The sequence below is a fragment of the Coregonus clupeaformis genome, chromosome 33 (genome assembly GCF_020615455.1).
Source record: "Coregonus clupeaformis isolate EN_2021a chromosome 33, ASM2061545v1, whole genome shotgun sequence".
Classification (NCBI taxonomy): Eukaryota; Metazoa; Chordata; class Actinopteri; order Salmoniformes; family Salmonidae; genus Coregonus; species Coregonus clupeaformis.
In genome coordinates, this window is record NC_059224.1 from 27,300,590 (window position 1) to 27,319,647 (window position 19,058).

Here is a 19,058-nt window from a genome sequence, read left to right on the forward strand (position 1 = left end):
TCAACCAGGAGTGATAATTATATGTTTATCTACAGCCAGATCACCCACAAAGATGTTTAATTAATGAGCTTGCTTGCTAAACCATTCCAACACACATTACTTGTACTTTATGATTCAGGTCAGCAGATGTCGCACAAGTGCTCCCAAATATTGTGAACCACCATGACGTTAGCCAAATCATGTGATGTTTGATAAGCCTGGATATGGCTTTCTTGCTACACAGTAGCAGCTAACACTAGTGATTCTGCTCTGCTGAAGGGGGCTGACAGGGACCAGAGATGGCTGAAGAGATCAGTGAGGCAGAAGATACTCTTATTTATGGTTTAACAGGCTTGAATACTATGGGAAGAATCCTACTTGAAAATGGCAAGCAAGAAGCAGCAGGTACAGTATATACTACCAGTATTTCTGTAGCTATCTTGTGGCATTATCTAGTTACTGTCACATGTAACCTATGCAAAGTTGTAGAGTGAGCCAATAGCAACAGCCTATGAATAGCTATGAATATTGAAATAATATTGACAGTGTGGTATCTCTGTAAGCACTAGAGGGAATTTTGCTACCATCAGTTTAATATATATATATCTGATACATTACATGTAGCCTTCATCACATGTTCTTAAAGTAGAAAAGTGTGGTAGGGATTAATAATTGAACAATAGAGAACTAAGCCCTGTCATGCAGTTGGCAACACTGACAGTTGCACAATTGGCTGGATACATTGTTACTTTGTCATTCCTCAGGTTCCATTGAAGATTTTGTCCCAAATAAAATTACAACTTTATTTGGACTAATGACTTGTGGTGCCAACTTCTACAACAGGTGGGTGCATTTTAGAGACGTTCAGCCTACTTCATTTTCCTTTCCTCATTTGTTTTGCTGACATACTGAGAGTTGGGGTCATTTGGTCCAATTCTGCTGACTAATTTTGTTAACATTTGTTAGTATTGGTGTGAAGAAGAAGATTGATGCTGAAAACCTGTGGAAGAAGTCTTATCAGTGAGTTTGAAGATCAAATATCAGAGAACTGCGTAACTCAAATCTGCAAAAAATGTTATTTTAGAAGAAACTCTTTGACGGACACCTCTCTCCCCCAATCTTTCACCAGCCATGCCAAGGTGCAAGAGCAAGTAGAGGAACTCCTGCAGTTGGAGGTTAGTCTTCCGTTCTAAACAATGGTCCATTGTTATCTGTGGTTGAGGCGTACCCTTGGAAAGACTTGAGAAATGAGGATGTTGTGTGTGTGCTTGTTTTCCTGCAGGAGGAATGGGATGCCTTTCTGGACCGCATAGACACTGCGCTGAAGACAAGTGACAAACGGCTCACAGGAGGCCCAACTTCACAGAATCTGAGTGCTGATACACCCCTCACAGATGCCAGGAGTGGAGAGTGAGTCAACATAGATACTGAACAAAAATATAAACGCAACATGCAATAATTTCTAAGGTTTTACTGAGTTACAGTTCATATAAGGAAAACAGTCAATTGAAATAAATTCATAAGGCCCTAATCTATGGATTTTATATGAATGGGAGTACAGATATGGATCGGTTGGTCACAGATACCATACCATTAAAAAAAAGTTAGGGGCGTGGATCAGAAAACCAGTCAGTATCTGGTGTGACCACCATTTGCCTCATGCAGCGCGACAAGTCTCCTTCTCATAGAGTTGGTCAGGCTGTTGATTGTGGCCTGTGGAATGTTGTCTCTCTCCTCTTCAATGGCTGTGCAAAGTTGCTGGATATTGGCTGGAACTGGAACACGCTGTTGTACATGTCGATCCAGAGCATCCCAAACCTGATCAATGGGTGACATGTTTGGTGAGTATGCAGACCATGGAAGAACTGGGACATTTTCAGCTTCCAGGAATTGTGTACAGATCTTTGCGACATGGGGCTGTACATTATCATACTGAAACATGAGGTGATGGCGGCGGATGAATGGCACGACAATGGGCCTCAGAATCTCGTCACAGTATCTCTGTCCATTTTAATTGCTATCGATAAAATGCAATTGTGTTCGTTGTCCGTAGCTTATGCCTGCCCATACTATAACCCCACCGCCACCATGGGGCACTCTGTTCACAACGTGACATCAGCAAACTGCTCGCCCACACAACACCATACACATGGTCAGCGGTTGTGAGGCTGGTTAGACGTACTGCCAAATTCTCTAAAATGACGTTGGAGGCGGCTTATGGTAGAGAAATGAACATTCAATTATTTGGCAACAGCTCTGGTGGACATTCCTGCAGTCAGCATGCCAACTGCACGCTCCCTCAATATTTGAGACATCTGTGGCATTGTGTTGTGTGACAAAACTCAAAACTGCACATTTTAGAGTGCCATTTTATTGTCCCCAGCACAACGTGCACCTGTGTAATGATCATGCTGTTTAATCAGCTTCATGATATGCCACACCTGTAAGGTGGATGGATTATCTTGGCAAAGGAGAAATGCTCACTAACAGGGATGTAAACAAATTTCTGCACAACATCTGAGAGAGATACGTTTTCTGTGTGTATGGAAAATGTTGGGGCTATTTTATTTCAGCTCATGAAACATGGCACCAACACTTTACATGTTGCATTTATATTTTTGTTCAGTGTATAAAAATAAATAAACTTGTCTCTGAAGAACTAGGAGAAAGTTATAGAGAAAATCGTGTGAGTACAGAAATGACCCAAACTGACCCTCTGTTGTGTTGTGCAGGAATGTGACTCTGGGACAGTACTTTGGGAAACGGGAGAATCTGCTGCTGGTTCTGATCCGACACTTTGGATGACTACCGTGACGCGAGCACGTGGCTGAGATGGAGACCCAACAGGTCAGTCTACCTGAGAGGAGAGGAGCGTATCTCCTACCATCTCTGTGCTCCTAACTTCATGGAACATAACCTACCATCTTTCAGTGACCTTAACTTGTAACGTCCTCTAGCAGCTTAGTGTCAGTCCTTTATTGTACTATGTATCTTCAGTTGGTATGGGCGCGAGCACTCAAATATGTTTGAGTACTCGATTAAAGGTTTGTATTCGATTGCTAATAATGAAATAAAAGTACTCAATGTACAAATGCAACTATTTAGCAGGTTGAATTGATAAGCACTGACAAAATGTTAATCTCTAAGATGTGTTTATTGTTTGTGGAGTATGTAAAATGCAGTGAAAACATTTTAAATTTTGTTTTCAGTTGTGTATCAGAACAACCAGTAGACCTAATTGGAACAACTGATAGCATAGCACAAACTTGTTTTGCCTTCAGACCCATTTTACGCTAACAAGCGAGTAAATGATTTGCATAAGAGCACTCGAAATACAGACATTCTTTCAAATGCCCATCCTTCATTTTCAGGGACTCCTAGATTCTCAGTCAACTCGGGTACTGGTGGTCTCCTTTGGCTGTCGAGAAGGTGCTCAGCTCTGGCTAGAACAGACGGGCTGCAAGTACGACATGCTGCTTGACCCACAGAGGAAGGTAAGAGCTGGGCTGCCACTATAGAGGGCCACTCAGGGTTGATCATGACCTATTGACCTTTGGTAGCTGAATGTAAAGCTTTTATGTACTCTGTGTTATGCCAATGTTTCGCCAACTGGATACATATTCTCTGTGTTTCAGATTTACAAGGCATTTGGCCTGGGATCTTCCTATTCAAAGGTGATGAATTTTGGCTGCTTGCTTCAATATGCAGAGTATGTTGCGTTAGGCCAAGAGTTTCCTGACATCCCACCACGTTTCCTGGAAGATCTCTATCAGGTATTCAGAAATATATCTGAAAATATTTCATCCTACTTAAGATACGACGTACAGTAGCTATACATTAAACACATCAAATATTTTCTCTTTCCATGAAGAAAAGTATCCATACAATGCCCTTTTATTTCGGGATAGGTTTGTATAATCCATGTCCTCATTCTAATTCAGTTTTTGATATGATTTCAGATGGGCGGTGATTTTGTCCTGGATGAAGGCGGGAAAGTGATCCTCTCTCATCCCTGCAAGAATCCAATGGACAGGCCTGAAGTAGCACAGATGGTGGCTACCATCTCATCTGTTGGCCATCCTACTAGCTTATAATGTAGTAGTGACTCACTCCATCTGAGTGGACATGGCACTGACCCCTCAGAGGAAGCGCACCTCCTTGGCTTATGTGGATGAAGACACAGATCACACTCATGACCTCATGAAGAGCAGTGTCTGATGGAACTCACAAGCCAATGACAACTGCCCTTCCTGCTGAGTGATCAGTGCTGTGCTAGTGCTATTATTCCTGACTGAATTCTAAGATTGTAGATTCTGTTTACTGACATTTTGATTTAAATTCATTCAGAACTCGATGATTTTTAAGGATAATCACTAACTTTGAGTAAAAATAATTCAGATCATGATAATGTGACAAAGGAACCTTTTCAAATATTTTATTGCACAATATTTGTACTAGAACTATGCTGTTTTTGGGTTTACACTAACTGAAAAAGTACAGTAATAAATGTTATACTTTTAATCATGATACATTTAATAAATATATTGATAATAAAAACAGTCTTCGATCCAAACTATTCAGTATTCAGCCAAAGAGACTGAGCTTACTGTAAGTAATGAGTTACATATGTTTATTTTTTCAGTGTGGACTAATATGACCACCATATGTCTAACAAAGTTACAGTATATTGTTAGGCCATGGATTTGATAATTCTTCATATTTTAACAGTATGTTAAATGTGTTGTGAATTATTATTCAACACTAGCACCATCAGCGACATCCCCTATTGCTTTTTAAACAAACAAAAAACAGATTTTACTTGAAATATATAAGATGTATAACTACTCATGATAGACTATCCACTCAGAAAGTTGTCGTCAAGCTTGGTTGGATTTGTTTTTCTGAAATGTCTGATACTTTTGAAGTAAAAGGATCAGGCATCAAACTCACAGAGGTAATACATGTTCCTGTCACAATAGTTGTCCCACCAGTCCCCATCATCTGACGAAATGGCCACACAGTTCTCCCGCTTGCCTCCGTCCGGCTGGCTGGAGAGGAAGTGCTTGCGCCACTGGAAGTAGGTGACGCGTGTGTTGTCCTCAAACAGGTAGAGTCCCTCAGACCGCAGGTCATTAATGCCCAGCCACACAGGCCAGTTCCCTGGCTGGAAGAAAGCCTTGACGTAGTCTGCCAGGGCTTCCTGGTCCTTCCTGTCCCGAGGCATGGCCATCCTTCCACCACGCTCCAGGCACTTCTGGGCTGCCCCTGGGTACGTCTCATATGTGCGGTAAACCAGATAGCACTTATATCCCACCAGCCGGCCCTTCTGACATCCTAGGAGAGGAAGAAACATTTCACCTTTAGTTTTTCATGATTTTGTAATTCTTTTTCAGCATTCTATAGTAAAACATTTTAACAAAATATAGGAAAAGGGAGGTATATGAAGACATACCCTCCAAGCGGCCAATCTCCTTGCGGTTCTCCTTGGTGAGGAGGGATATCTGTTGCATGGTGTCCTGTATCTCCCCGAGGGTGCCGTCCAGCCGGGACACTCTGTCCACCAGCTGGGTCACCTTCACGTCCAGTGTGTAGTGGCCCACATTCAGCCTGTGGATGGCCTGATCCATCGCTGACAGTCTGGACACTGTGCAAGAGAAGACCTCGCAAGATGTTTATGTCTGACAACTCAGCAATAATTTGTACAGTGTGTAGCATATACTATTGATGAGTTTGTGCAGGCGTACAAATATAGTTGTATGTGTTGTCAAAGTCTGAGACAGGACTGGTGGGCTCTGGCTCCTCCGGTACATCTCCTCTTGCCTGTTTCCCGTGAGTCTCTGGGTTCTGAAGGAAACAGTTACGGTGAAACACGTGGAACTGATACTCCTGCTCCTCTAATGATTGTCTTTATAATAGTGAGGCTGTTGTACTTATTCCAGAAAAAGACACGAGTTAAAAATACATAAAACTAGTCTAGGGGTGTCCATGTAAATATGACAACATAATGAAGATGTTACAGTACTCTATTTGCGTTTATGTGAATCTGGAAAATTAATTCCATTCTTACTGCACTAACAGGGTGCTACTGTACCTCAACTGATTTGACGTCTTAGCTCAAAATCAGCGAGTACAAGTCCTCACCTCAGTTGGTGTTGCATCGACAGGATCTCCAACTTTGGTGCCGCCGTCCGGATCACTCAAGCTGAGTGAACACATACACAAGACAGTGAGAACGGCTGCTATTCCCATTTTCCTCTGTAATAATGTTGTTTTTCCTCAGTATCCCTCCTCTCTCTTTCAATCTCACTCCCTCCACACTGTCGTTCTGACTTGTCCTGAGCGCACTGCTCCAACAACAGGAAATCTCTCTGTTTTTCCTATCACCTCCCACTTCCATGCTTTGTGTTAAAAGTGTACTTTTACAGAGGCGGACCTTTGGTGGCACACATGTTCCTACAGTCCACTTTTAATGGTCTTATTAGGGCTAAACTGTGAGGCTTTGCCAATGGAAATAAATCACAGTAATAGAGGCAGTGGTTGTGGTGATTGAATTGCAGGGAAAATGAGAGTGTCAATGTATCCCTATGTGCTGAAGCCATGACAGACAGGGGGAATGCCAGTTAAAATGCCACAAAAATCACAGTTTCCATTCCACAGGCCCCAGGACTTGGACATGAGCTAGCTTGGTCTGCTAGGATGTGGCTACAGCCAGACACTGAAATGGCTGGGTGTGTGGCGTAACTGAAATGTTCAGATTGCTGTGAGAGAATAACTCTGCACAATGCAAAAATAGGATATGCAGTTTCCTCCATATGCATGTCTTTGACAGTATACACTTCTGATTGGAGGACCTTGACCAATACAGAGATACAGTGGGGAAAAAAAGTATTTAGTCAGCCACCAATTGTGCAAGTTCTCCCACTTAAAAAGATGAGAGAGGCCTGTAATTTTCATCATAGGTACACGTCAACTATGACAGACAAAATGAGAAAAGAAAATCCAGAATATCACATTGTAGGATTTTTAATTAAGTTATTTGCAAATTATGGTGGAAAATAAGTATTTGGTCAATAACAAAAGTTTCTCAATACTTTGTTATATACCCTTTGTTGGCAATGACACAGGTCAAATGTTTTCTATAAGTCTTCACAAGGTTTTCACACACTGTTGCTGGTATTTTGGCCCATTCCTCCATGCAGATCTCCTCTAGAGCAGTGATGTTTTGGGGCTGTCGCTGGGCAACACAGACTTTCAACTCCCTCCAAAGATTTTCTATGGGGTTGAGATCTGGAGACTGGCTAGGCCACTCCAGGACCTTGAAATGCTTCTTACGAAGCCACTCCTTCGTTGCCCGGTTTTCACTCAAAATCTCACTATACATGGCCCCATTCATTCTATCCTTTACACGGATCAGTCATCCTGGTCCCGTTGCAGAAAAACAGCCCCAAAGCATGATGTTTCCACCCCCATGCTTCACAGTAGGTATGGTGTTATTTGGATGCAACTCAGCATTCTTTGTCCTCCAAACACGACGAGTTGAGTTTTTACCAAGAAGTTCTATTTTGGTTTCATCTGACCATATGACATTCTCCCAATCCTCTTCTGGATCATCCAAATGCACTCTTGCAAACTTCAGACGGGCCTGGACATGTACTGGCTTAAGCAGGGGGACACGTCTGGCACTGCAGGATTTGGGTCCCTGGCGGCGTAGTGTGTTACTGATGGTAGGCTTTGTTACTTTGGTCCCAGCTCTCTGCAGGTCATTCACTAGGTCCCCCTGTGTGGTTCTGGGATTTTTGCTCACCGTTCTTGTGATCATTTTGACCCCACAGGGTGAGATCTTGCGTGGAGCCCCAGATCGAGGGAGATTATCAGTGGTCTTGTATGTCTTCCATTTCCTAATAATTGCTCCCACAGTTGATTTCTTCAAACCAAGCTGCTTACCTATTGCAGATTCAGTCTTCCCAGCCTGGTGCAGGTCTACAATTTTGTTTCTGGTGTCCTTTGACAGCTTTTTGGTCTTGGCCATAGTGGAGTTTGGAGTGTGACTGTTTGAGGTTGTGGACAGGTGTCTTTTATACTGAGAACAAGTTCAAACAGGTGCCATTAATACAGGTAACGAGTGGAGGACAGAGGAGCCTCTTAAAGAAGAAGTTACAGGTCTGTGAGAGCCAGAAATCTTGCTTGTTTGTAGGTGACCAAATACTTATTTTCCACCATAATTTGCTAATAAATTCATTAAAAATCCTACAATGTGATTTTCTGGATTTTTTTTCCTCAATTTGTCTGTCATAGTTGACGTGTACCTATGATGAAAATTACAGGCCTCTCTCATCTTTTTAAGTGGGAGAACTTACACAATTGGTGGCTGACTAAATACTTTTTTTCCCCACTGTATACAGTACATATAGGTCTGCTTTGACGGTTTTACATCTCAAATTTTATTAGGGCAAGGGAAGGTCTGTTGAAACGTTTGCCCTTTGCAATAATTGTCAGCTCAGACAGTTCATTCTCTATTTGTGGATTTAGAGATTTTCTCAATTGAACCCACAAGTTTTCTGCTGCCACATGGTGGGCTGATATTGTCACTGTCTAAAAATAACTTCATCCCTGAACAATGACCTGGTTCCGTTTCATTTATTTGCTTTGAATCTGTGTTTTCAAAATGCATGAGTGCAATATAGCATATTATGATACAATGAATATAGTTCACATACAAAATTCTGTAAAATAGTACTCTCTAGTATTGTAAAATGGTTGTAGATCTACATTGCAAGTGGTATAAATCACTTAACATGCTGGCTTACCTAAACATACCGATTTGAGTGCTTCTCATTAGTGTACACTACTGTAATGCTTAGCACTAGTACGAGGTCAGAGTAATAAAGGTAGAGTAACAGCTGGAAGGTGGGGGTTCTGGCAGTGGGGAGACAGAAGCACACATGTAGTGAGATATGCCATAACAAGCCATTTAAGATAAATAGACATGGTCAGTTCAATAGTTGGCTTTCCTTAATACATGTATTAAAATGGTCATCACAATGGTCCTTCTAGTGTTGAGTTGATCCAGTCACTCAAGTTGTGTTGCTTGAAGCCGCTGTTACCAGTTGTCAAGAAAGTCAAATCCGGTCTTCAGGAGGTTACTGCTGGTATTAAACTGGTAGGAGAAAAATAGGAAATCTCAATTAGAACTGTGCACACAACATGAAGTAAATGTACTATGTAACAACATGTTATTACAATTTTGTTAGTAGAGTAATTAGACTTAATACACAGGTAAATGCTGTTGCCAATTTCTCTGGATCAAAATATCTTTGATCAGTTTTAACATTTACATTTTAGTCATTCAGCAGACGCTCACAATGGGTTGTTCCAGAAACTCACCTGAGCGAAGGTTGGACTGGTGGCCAGTTGAGACTCAGTCTGAGCAGCAGCCTTCTCCTCTCTGTCTCTGGCAGTGTTGCCTGAGCGGGCAGGGGACTTGGTCGGCAGCCCTGGGGATTTGGTGGCCAGCCCTGGAGTGAAGACGTCCTCCACTGTGTTGCTGACTGAGGGGAGGGTGCTCTGAGCACGCTCCCAGCCAGCCACAGTGGACGACACACTGATAGGAGCAGGGGTAGGGGTCACGCTCATAGGGGTCACACTTATGGCTGCTGGGGGGGGGACACTGATGGGCACAGGGGGAGGAGGCGCAGGCGGCCTGGTGGCTCTCTGCTTGGTCACCCGTGGCGGAGGTGGGGTCTCCTCTGTCTCCTTGGGGGTGGGCTCCTGACGGAGATAGGAGGGCAGTGGCTTCTCCCCCTTCTCCAGGGACTTGATTTGGCTGGGTGTTAGGGAGTGGAAGTCTGCCTGTTCACCCTCCAGCCTGGATCTCTCAGCACTGATCTTCCAGAAGGAGGACTCCTCCTCTTTCCTGCCCAGGCCGAGGCTCTCGCTGTTGGACACCTTGCTGCTCTGAGTCACCTTGCTCAGCTGGCTGCTCTGGGTGACTTTGCTTGGCTTGTAATCAGCTGTTGAAGAGGAGATGCCCTGCACAGATTCACCGGTTGTCAGGCTGAAGTCTAACTGGCTCTGTAAAAAGAGGGGAGATGATGTGTTGACAGAAAATAAAATGTGTAGTGCTACATCAATTTAAGGTAATCTTGTGAATGATAGAAGAAAACATGAAGGACACCGTCATACACACCTTGGTCTCCCAGGAGAATGGGGAAGAGTGCTCATCTTGCCAAGTTATGTCCTGAAATTGAACACAAAAACAGATGTTTTCATCAAAGTGTGATGATTCGTGATAAACCACTACTCTTCACATGCAGAAACAGTCTGCCAGTCAGATTACTGGATTATAGTACTGTACTACCTGGCTGTCTGAATGTTTTGATAATCCAGCGAATTTAGTGCGAAACATAAATGGCTATTTCCCCAGATTTGTCCAAATCAGACAGAGCATGTTATCATATAAATGCTCATTTGAATATGTCATGGAGAAGGCGAAGACCATTATGAAAATGGCCATATGATCCAGCTCGCGCTCTTGCATTGTGTTGTTGGTGTGACGTTTACCACCAGCCCAAATATTCGTCGTGGCTAGCATGTTAGCCATTTTAGCTATTTGGAATCATGCGAGAAAACGTAGCTAATTCTCTAAAATAAATATATGTGGCTACCATTGCAAATGGGGTAAGAGTCCATACCTCGTCACCAAAATGGACTATTTTCTGTCCTGTCTGAATGAGTAATTTAGGATAACAAATGACTTCTTCTCGGTCAACCCTATGCATAGCATATCGAGCCCGAATATGGGGGTCCATCATTCCATTGTCGATGGCGCTGTCTTGTTCATTCGGTGTCATTTTCTCCCAATCGGATCCATGTCTCTCCTTGATGTTCTCCCTTTCTTGCATTATTTTCCTGGCCATGGAGTTGATGGATGAGAAATACTCCAACTTTTTCTGCTCCATCCTATGGACATCGGCCCCTTCCATCGTCGCCGCAGTCATTTTTCTACCAGCTGTACAGCATTCTCCGTGGGCGTTGAAATGGAGCAGTCATTGATGACGTAGGCATGTAAACATGATCATTTCACGCATGTGCAGCGCCATCTGGCGCCAGAAATACACAATGCCCTATGTGCATTTTAGGAAAGGAAGTCGTTTCTCAAAATCATTCATCGCAACAAACAGTGTATAATTTAAAGCTACATCAAAGACAGGTTTAGAAACTCTGTGGCTGCATTGCAGTTCAGCCGTCTCGCTATATAGAAATGTTTGTTCTTCGGTAGTCCAAAAGGAATAATAGCGCCGTCTGGTGGCCAGTTGGGCTAGTTCTACGGTAGGAAAAAATAAAACAATGGAAAAAGTGTAACGGCGCAACATCAAAGGCTGATGATGGACTGTCTGGTATTCGTTTTTTTGTGCTCTGAGAATACACAGAGAGCATAGATTACTTGTGATTTTAACCCCATTTCAAATTGCTGTCTTTTGTTCCTCCAGACATTTGTTGTGCTCTAAATTCAAATATGTTGTTCACGATGACTCATGGAAGGTCATACCACGTGACGTCTTCTGTCGCGTGTTGAGTTTATCATGTGATTCACCCAGTTCCTGGAACACTACGGACTTCTGCTCTATGATGTCGGACATGGCGCTGTAGTTTATAATACTGGATAGAAAGCATGGACTCACTGTGCAATTGTAACAAGGCTGTGCCTTGGAAAATCGTTGTAACGTTACTTGTGTCGATCACAACGGTCCTGGTTACATTTCCCTCCGTTACAGCAGGCTCTGATGTCAGCCTCTGGTACCAAGACCTCTGCAGGTAAGGCACCGCTCGCTCGCGCACTCATGACAGTAAACAAGAGCGTATAAAGCTTCTTAGCAAACGGAAAGTGTATTTAGCAACAAACGCAGCTTATACAGTGCATTTAGATAAATACAGTACACTGATACAAAGTTTATATATATATATATATATAGGGCCCCGTGTAGTTCAGTTGGTAGAGCTTGGCGCTTGCAACGCCAGTGTTGTGGGTTCGATTCCCACGGGGGCCAGTATGAAAAAAATAAAATGTATGCACTCACTAACTGTAAGTCTGCTAAATGACAAAAATGTAACAAAAATATGTATATATGTGTGTAGGTAATATTATTATTTTTACTATTTTCTACATTGTAGAATAATAGTGAAGACATCAAATCTTGAAGAAACTTTCAAAGTTCTTGAAATTGTCCTTATTGACTGACCTTCATGTTTTAAGGTAATGGACTGTTGTTTCTCTTTGCTAATTTGAGCTGTTCTTGCCATAATATGGACTTGGTCATTTACCAAATAAGGCTATCTTCTGTATACACACACACAACACAACTGATTGGCTCAAATGCATTAAGAAGGAACGAAATTCCACAAATTAACTTTTAACAAGGCACACCTGTTAATTGAAATGCATTCCAGGTGACCACCTCATGAAGCTGGTTGAGAGAATGCCAAGAGTGTGCAAAGCTGTCATCAAGGCAAAGGGTGGCTACTTTGAAGAATCTAAAATCTAAAATATATTTTGATTTGTTTAACACTTCTTTGGTTACTACATGATTCCATATGTGTTATTTCATAGTTTTGATGTCTTCACTATTCTACAATGTAGAAAATAGTAAAAATAAAGAAAAACCCTTGAATGAGTAGGTGTGTCCAAACTTTTGACTGGTACTGTTGTGTGTGTGTGTGTGTGTCGAATGTTGAATAAGATTTTATTTTGTTGAACGATTGTCGGTGGTGTTGGTCCTTCAGCTGGTCGAAATTAGACACAAAATATCCACAGGAAAGTATTATTAAAATAACTTCAAAACGCGGGTCTATTTGTGTGGCAATCAAGATGTTTGTTCATGACCGAAGGCAGGTGCACAAGACGGAAGTACATGCACGCCATGCATGCATACAAACAGGTGTTTACATGGTTTTTGGGGCGGCAGGTAGCTTAGTGGTTAAGAGCGTTGTGCCAGTAACCGAAAGGTCGCTGCTTCTAATCCCCGAGCCGACTAGGTGAAAAATCTGTCGTTGTGCCCTTGAGCAAGGCACTTAACCCTAATATTGCTCCTGTAAGTCGCTCTGGATAAGAGCGTCTGCTAAATGACTAAAATGTAAAATGTTTTGCGCATGTGCCAGGTGATAAAATATCCACAGGAAAGTATTGTTTACCCAACTTTTTAGAGCGCCAGTAGGCCTACTGAAGTTGACATTTCTGTCTCAAATGTCGAGCAGCTGAAGGACAGCTGGTAGAGTAAGTTCAAATGTAATTTTATTCAACATTCTGACTTGTAAGGCAGATTTCCACGATTTTGCAGTGCATTGTTTGACTGTATCCAAGATCCAATTGGTATTAAAAGTCTGATTTTATTACGGAACCGTAGCCCCTGGTCCAGTTTTGACGAGGCAGTTTGGATAGAAAGGTGGTGTCTCTAGTCAGTTGGCTGATCAGGGTGTTATTATGAGACACACTTTTTATGTATTTTGTATTGTATTTTGCATTGTATTATGTAGTGTTAAGTGGTTGTCTCGCCTGGCTATCTTCAGATTAATGCAGTAGCTGTGGGTCCCTCTGGATGGGAGCGTAAATGACTAAATTGTGATGTAAATGTAGTACTATGTATATTATGTGTTTTATTTGTTGTGTTTTGATTTCTGTTTGGACCCCAGGAATAGTTTTTCCCCCTAGTTTGTGGACACAGACAACTAAACAGTAAAATGTGTATGCTTTATGTAAACTTTGAGATTGTGTGAATGTTAACAAATGCATTTCTACATGTGATTTTTTTTTTTCTTCTCTTCACTTTTGCTCCAGTTTCAAATGGGAGGCTATAGACCAGGACAGCAAAGTGAAATACACACTGAAGCTCTGTGACTCCTCACCTAACACAGGATGTGGGGCCGGTAGTGCTGTCTGTGCCCGCAACCTCACCAGTCAAAATGATCAGTCAGTGGGTGAGTATAGTTAGGGACAGGAATTTTCCCTGATAGTGTGATCTGGTCAGGACCAACTGGGCACAGGCCCTTGTAGCCCCTTAGAAGGCTCCAGAGTTTTTCCTGGTCTGGTAACTTATGCTGAGGGAAAACTATTGGCCCTAAGCAAGGCTCTAAATTATATTTTTTCATTGGTAGCACTGGAGCTCCTAACTTTAAAAGTAAGGCGCACCAGACAAAATTTAGGAGCACCAGAAAAAAATACGACTTTTTTCTGCAAATGACTGTCCTATCATTCTTAATTGTCATCAGTTGTTACCTTGATTATGTAGAACGCATCACTAGAGATTGGGCAAGACATTAGAATAAAAACACATTTTAATAATTGTATTCAAAAGTGCAACAGCAACCATTTTTATATAGGTGATTAAAACATAACCTTTATCCTAATTAAAAGTGCAACTGTAAACTGTTATCCATTACTGCATTCAGATAATCTTAATAATAATAATAAAAATAACAATACAAAACTGTAATAATATTAATGTTGTAACAAGGAAACATGCTGACAGAACTGATACTTGGATAATTAAATAAATGTTTAGTCTCTCCTCAGAATAACTAATACATTTATTTGATCTAGAATCTAGCTAATAATTCAACTTCCCGGATAGTGTCCGCGATGGTACCAATAATGTTTGCGCAGGACACTTTCCATATGTCAGGTTGATTTGTAATCCATCATTTTTCTGGGTGAGTAACATGGGTATGAATTTCATAAAAGCCATCTCCTCTTTGGCAATGCAGTAAGATGTGTTAAATTGAATCTCTATCTCAATGAGCTCTGCCTGTTGACCGGTTTGGGCTGCCACCAGTTTCATGTCAAATACGGCTGCCTGATAGTGATGTTGCTACCGCCAAAATTCGTCGCACTTTAAAGCCCTGGCCCAAAGTCTAGTACAGGGCTCTGCCTCTGTCAGGAGGATGTGCTGAGGGTTCATTAAGTGAGGTTGGCATCTGATGAGCTGCCCTGCTGATAAGGCAGAATGTTTTGCTGCTGGAAAATAGATCACTGTTGTGGATTCTGCTGTCAGGACACAGTGGGGGTCAGCAGTAGCAACATGAACACCTTGTAATGAGGGGCCTTAAAGGCTTCCAGTCAGATGTCAGTCAAGTCAATGCCCATTGATTCAGTTTATTTGTTTCACTGAAGTGTCGGTTTAATGCTGTTGCGTAAAGACACAATTTGTGATAAAGGACTAAGTTTGGGTAATGGTTATATGTCAAGAGTAAGGTCTGGTCAGTCAAAACAAGACTTAAAAGGTAGGCTACCTTTAACTGGGAGTTTATCTTATCAGACTGATCCTCAATGATGACACAGGCTTTTCCTGTAGTATTTGTAAGGAATGTCATAAAATCCCCAAACTGAAAACACAGGAGCCTTATCCTCAGCTGTTGCTGTAAACAGAGGAAGCAACGATATCAAACTAATTGAATCACACAGCTTGATACTTGGTTTTGCTTCACTTTGGTCCTGATGTAGCTAAGCATTTCAGAGAAGTGGTTTTGCTCGTCAAATATAGGCTAGCTGTTTCAGCTATAAATCTTTTGTGGTTTACATGGACTTACTCATAAATTTTTTAAGCTCCAGTGAATCTGTACGAATGAATATACATTGTAAGAAGACCGTTGCAGGGAACAGGGTTACTGGGCTAGACTATTCCCGGGGCACTTGGTCATGACCTTCGCTCAGTGACAAGTCAGTGTTAGGTCACTCTCAGGAAGAAACAGGCATGATTAAAGTCTACATCAGAGAAATGCCTACAGCTGGTATGACACCATGGTCTCAATTCGACAATCTCTCAGTGTGAGAGTAGGACAGGAAGGGGCTCTTCTGACGGATCTAATGCTGATAACTACTGTAGCGACTAACCTGTCTTTTGTGTAGGAATAATCAGAGGTTAAAGGTGAACCAGAGCAGCTGCCTGTTCACATGACTGTGACTTCATGCTATGGAACATAGAAACACTGATAAGCATGGAACAGACAATTTGCATGCTTTGAAATCCTCTCACACAGCTTTGCTCTGAATTCCACCAGGCTGCTTCCATGCAGGCAATTGACCTTGCATAATATGCGTTAAAACCTTCCAGAAAAGCACCAGGGATGGACGGCTTTCACATATAATTTTATTTGATATTCTGGGACAAAGTAGTGCCCCTACTTACTCAAATGACAACACATGCCACTCAATTCAGTGCTTCAGAGTTCCATGTATCAAACAGTTATTTCAGTTGTATTAAAACCAGGAAAATCTGGAGAGTCCCCTGCATATTAGACCCATACATTTAATAAATTGAGACAATAACAAAACTCATTAGCAACAGAATGGCAAAAGTATTACCAGACTTTATAAATATTACTCAAACAGGGTTTATTAAAAATAGACACAAACAAATACATGATTTAGTATAATACAATATGCTAAAAAACAAGATGTACATTTATCAATAATGGCTCTTAATGCCGAAAAGGCTTCGCCCGTCTTGAGTGGACTTTTCTATTCAAAACTTTGGAAGCATTAAACTTTCCAGCTGAAATAATCCGTCATAAAAATATTATATAAATATCCTAAAGCAAAAATATATACAAATAATGCATTATCTGATGAAGTTGCTTTAGAAAGGGGTACGAGGCAATTGAACTGCTTGGAGAAATAATTAGACAGGACCCAAGCATAACAGGTATCAGTATTGGTAAACATGAATATAAACTAAACTTATTTGCCGACGATCTCCTGATATACCTGACTAATATTGAAAACTCAATGCCCCCCCTTGTTAAAAGTATTTTCGTAATAGTCTAAAATATCATGATAAAAAATGTACGTGATTTTTTTGTTTAAATAATGGCAATAAGAAAAATAATAACTCATGATCTACAGCAATACTTTAAGTGGACCACAAAAAATATTAAATACATAGGATGCTTAATAAGTGACAACAAATATATAAAGATAACTTTATTCCATTACTCAACAACATGAAAGCAAATCTAATTAAATTGAATAACCTCACGATAAATCTTACAGGTAGAACAAATCTCTTTTAGAATGGCATGGCTCCCAAAGTTTTTATATCTATTACCCCATGAAGACATTCTTTTAAAAAGTATACTCGTCCATAACAGACATCAAATGGGCAAATAAAACTCATAGAATAAATAGTAAAGTTTTGCAAGTGCCTAAATCTGAGGGTGGTTTTAACCTTCCAGATTTGGAATTGTATCAATTCGCCACCCAATACTTTTACTTGAGATATATTGTTAAATGCACTAAAGATTAACGATGCGTACATATTGATGATGCGCATGCTCATCCCCAGAATCTTTTTCAGATATATGTAACTTAAAGCTGCAATATGCAGCTTTTCGGGCGACTCCACCAAATTCACATAGAAATGTGAGTTATAGATCTGTCATTCTAATTGAAAGCAAGTCTAAATAGCGGTATATCTGTTCTATGTGCACTATTTCTATGGTTCCCGTTCTTAAGTTTAGTTTTTGTGTCGTTTGTGTTCGGTTTTGAACACCAGCTATATTTCACAGCGGTTTAGATGGTACAATGATTCTCTACACTATACTTGCTTGTTTTGTCACATAAACTGAAATTAGGCGACCTATTCGAATTTTAGCAACCAGGAGATGGTGGAGCGATTTCTGCATAGTGCACCTTTTAAAAGTTTTATATCATGGTTTTGACCTGAAAGCTTTTGGACATCAGAGCAATGTTGAGGGACTCAGATAAAGATACTCATATGATAGCTAAGACATACAAAACCTTGCAGAGAGCCTATCCAACTGACAATCTCTTAGAAAAAAAATACAAACTATTGAAATCAAGACTTAAAAAGAACTGATGTAGGCGCAAGATGCAGGGAGTGTTGGAACATAACTAATGAAATGACAGTTAACGAAAATGTATGCTTAATCCAGTATAAACAAATGTATAGAATTTATTATACAAATTCTACAGCACAACGGCAGAGTCATGTCTTAAGTGTAAAACTAACAAGGACTCAATAATTAATGCCTTCTGGGAGTGCAATAAAGTCCAAAAATGATGGGCGTAGTTAGAAAGTTGGCTGTCAGAAGTTTTACAATGCAAGTTTACTTTTAATCCCCCTAGCTGCATATTTCAAGACATGGCATATGAGGGTGCAGTGAGAAACCCAATGGGGTGGACCATACTTTTTTCGTCAATGATTTTGAAAAAACTTCTACTTAAAAAACTGGAAATCAAATGATCTTCCATCATTACGGGGCTGTAGTGGAACAGGTTGAGAGCTTCAAGTTCCTTTGTGTCCACATCGCCAATGTACTATCATGGTCCAAACACACCAAGACAGTCGTGAAGAGGGCACGACAAAGCCTATTCCCCCTCAGGAGACTGAAAAGATTTGGCATGGGTCCTCAGATCCTCAAAAAATTCTACAGCTGCACCATCGAGAGCATCCTGACTGGTTGCATCACCGCCTGGTATGGCAACTGCTTGGCCTCCGACCGCAAGGCACTACAGAGGGTAGTGCGTACGGCCCAGTACATCACTGGGGCCAAGCTTCCTGCCATCCAGGACCTCTATACCAGGCGGTGTCAGAGGAAGGCCCTCAAAATTGTCAAAGACTCCAGCCACCCTAGTCATAGACTGTTCTCTCTGCTACCGCACGGCAAGCGGTACCGGAGTGCCAAGTCTAGGTCCAAAAGACTTCTCAACAGCTTCTACCCCCAAGCCATAAGACTCCTGAACAGCTAATCATGGCTACCCTGACTATTTGCACTGCCCCCCCCCACCCCATCCTTTTTACGCTGCTGCTACTCTGTTAATTATTTATGCATAGTCACTTTAACTCTACCCACATGTACATATTACTTCAACTACCTCAACTAGCCGGTGCCCCCGCACATTGACTCTGCACCGGTACCCCCCTGTATATATAGCCTCCCTACTGTTATTTTATTTTACTTCTGCTCTTTCTTTCTCAACACTTTTTGTTGTTGTTTTATTTTTACTTTTTTTGTTAAAAATAAATGCACTGTTGGTTAAGGGCTGTAAGTAAGCATTTCACTGTAAT

General features: G+C 41.3%; 4 protein-coding genes across 4 annotated transcripts in view; 2 read left to right on the forward strand and 2 right to left on the reverse strand.

Moving 5' to 3' along the window:
• The first annotated feature begins 47 nt into the window (after window positions 1–47).
• LOC121548931 lies at window positions 48–4,538 on the forward strand. Its single transcript, XM_041860606.2, has 9 exons — window positions 48–384; window positions 744–822; window positions 946–999; window positions 1,109–1,154; window positions 1,262–1,389; window positions 2,712–2,826; window positions 3,351–3,473; window positions 3,615–3,752; window positions 3,939–4,538. Exons 1-9 carry the CDS (start codon window positions 279–281, stop codon window positions 4,071–4,073), a joined length of 924 nt encoding a protein of 307 aa, XP_041716540.1. The 5' UTR covers window positions 48–278; the 3' UTR covers window positions 4,074–4,538.
• Window positions 4,539–4,626: 88 nt separating this feature from the next.
• Window positions 4,627–6,329, reverse strand: LOC121548932 (C-type lectin domain family 11 member A-like). Its single transcript, XM_041860607.2, has 4 exons — window positions 6,121–6,329; window positions 5,724–5,823; window positions 5,432–5,623; window positions 4,627–5,313 (listed from the first exon to the last, which is right to left on the reverse strand). The coding sequence occupies exons 1-4, from the start codon at window positions 6,226–6,228 to the stop codon at window positions 4,913–4,915; spliced, it is 801 nt and encodes a 266-aa protein (XP_041716541.1). The 5' UTR covers window positions 6,229–6,329; the 3' UTR covers window positions 4,627–4,912.
• A 2,272-nt stretch (window positions 6,330–8,601) lies between these two features.
• LOC121548935 (uncharacterized protein C1orf198 homolog) lies at window positions 8,602–11,060 on the reverse strand. Its single transcript, XM_041860611.2, has 4 exons — window positions 10,671–11,060; window positions 10,166–10,216; window positions 9,364–10,050; window positions 8,602–9,136 (listed from the first exon to the last, which is right to left on the reverse strand). Exons 1-4 carry the CDS (start codon window positions 10,974–10,976, stop codon window positions 9,080–9,082), a joined length of 1,101 nt encoding a protein of 366 aa, XP_041716545.1. The 5' UTR covers window positions 10,977–11,060; the 3' UTR covers window positions 8,602–9,079.
• A 165-nt stretch (window positions 11,061–11,225) lies between these two features.
• The window catches only part of LOC121548934 (cation-independent mannose-6-phosphate receptor), a 31,580-nt gene continuing 23,747 nt past the window's right edge, over window positions 11,226–19,058 (forward strand). Inside the window, exons 1-2 of the mRNA XM_041860609.2 lie at window positions 11,226–11,793; window positions 13,811–13,950. Of these exons, the coding sequence (XP_041716543.2) occupies window positions 11,651–11,793; window positions 13,811–13,950 (283 nt within the window). The 5' untranslated portion in view covers window positions 11,226–11,650. The remainder of the gene's footprint in view (window positions 11,794–13,810; window positions 13,951–19,058) is intronic.

Excerpts from the sequence above, each read along its gene's own strand:
- LOC121548935 (XM_041860611.2), bottom strand. The coding sequence starts at position 10,976 with ATGACTGCGGCGACGATGGAAGGGGCCGATGTCCATAGGATGGAGCAG. Across the intron at positions 10,217-10,670 it reads TAGTCCATTTTGGTGACGAG|GACATAACTTGGCAAGATGA; the intron begins GTATGGACTCTT and ends GTTCAATTTCAG. Across the intron at positions 9,137-9,363 it reads CCAGTCCAACCTTCGCTCAG|TTTAATACCAGCAGTAACCT; the intron begins GTGAGTTTCTGG and ends TTCTCCTACCAG.
- LOC121548932 (XM_041860607.2), bottom strand. The coding sequence starts at position 6,228 with ATGGGAATAGCAGCCGTTCTCACTGTCTTGTGTATGTGTTCACTCAGC. Across the intron at positions 5,624-5,723 it reads CAACACATACAACTATATTT|TGTCCAGACTGTCAGCGATG; the intron begins GTACGCCTGCAC and ends TCTCTTGCACAG. Across the intron at positions 5,314-5,431 it reads GGAGATTGGCCGCTTGGAGG|GATGTCAGAAGGGCCGGCTG; the intron begins GTATGTCTTCAT and ends TTCCTCTCCTAG.